Raw genomic sequence first — 450 nt, forward strand, 5'->3', positions numbered from 1 at the left:
GATGACAAGGATGCTTTCTATGTTGCGGACCTGGGAGACATCCTGAAGAAACATCTAAGATGGCTAAAAGCTCTTCCCCGCGTCACTCCCTTTTATGCAGTCAAAAGTAATGACAGCAGAGCCATAGTGAACACCCTAGCTGCAGTCGGGACAGGTTTTGACTGTGCAAGCAAGGTAAGCCTGCTCTTTCCCCAGGGCAGACACCAGCGTGTCTTGGGCAGTGAGCATTAATGGGCTAGGGTGGGGCACAAGCAACATGGTTGCCTTTTCTTCCAGACTGAAATCCAGTTGGTGCAGGGGCTCGGGGTGCCTCCAGAGAGGATTATCTATGCAAATCCTTGTAAACAAGTGTCTCAGATCAAGTATGCTGCCAGCAGTGGAGTCCAGATGATGACATTCGACAGCGAGATTGAGCTGATGAAGGTCGCCAGAGCACATCCAAAGGCAAAG

At 50.7% G+C, this 450-nt stretch overlaps 1 protein-coding gene across 1 annotated transcript in view; it reads left to right on the plus strand.

Moving 5' to 3' along the window:
- Positions 1-3: 3 nt before the first annotated feature.
- Positions 4-450, plus strand: part of LOC101998501 (ornithine decarboxylase) — a gene marked incomplete at both ends in the record, with an annotated part of 3,052 nt that continues 2,605 nt past the window's right edge. Inside the window, 2 exons of the mRNA XM_005372365.1 lie at positions 4-174; positions 277-444. Coding sequence (XP_005372422.1) covers positions 4-174; positions 277-444 — 339 coding nt within the window. The remainder of the gene's footprint in view (positions 175-276; positions 445-450) is intronic.

Source organism: Microtus ochrogaster, unplaced genomic scaffold (genome assembly GCF_000317375.1).
Source record: "Microtus ochrogaster isolate Prairie Vole_2 unplaced genomic scaffold, MicOch1.0 UNK2774, whole genome shotgun sequence".
NCBI classification, from domain to species: Eukaryota; Metazoa; Chordata; class Mammalia; order Rodentia; family Cricetidae; genus Microtus; species Microtus ochrogaster.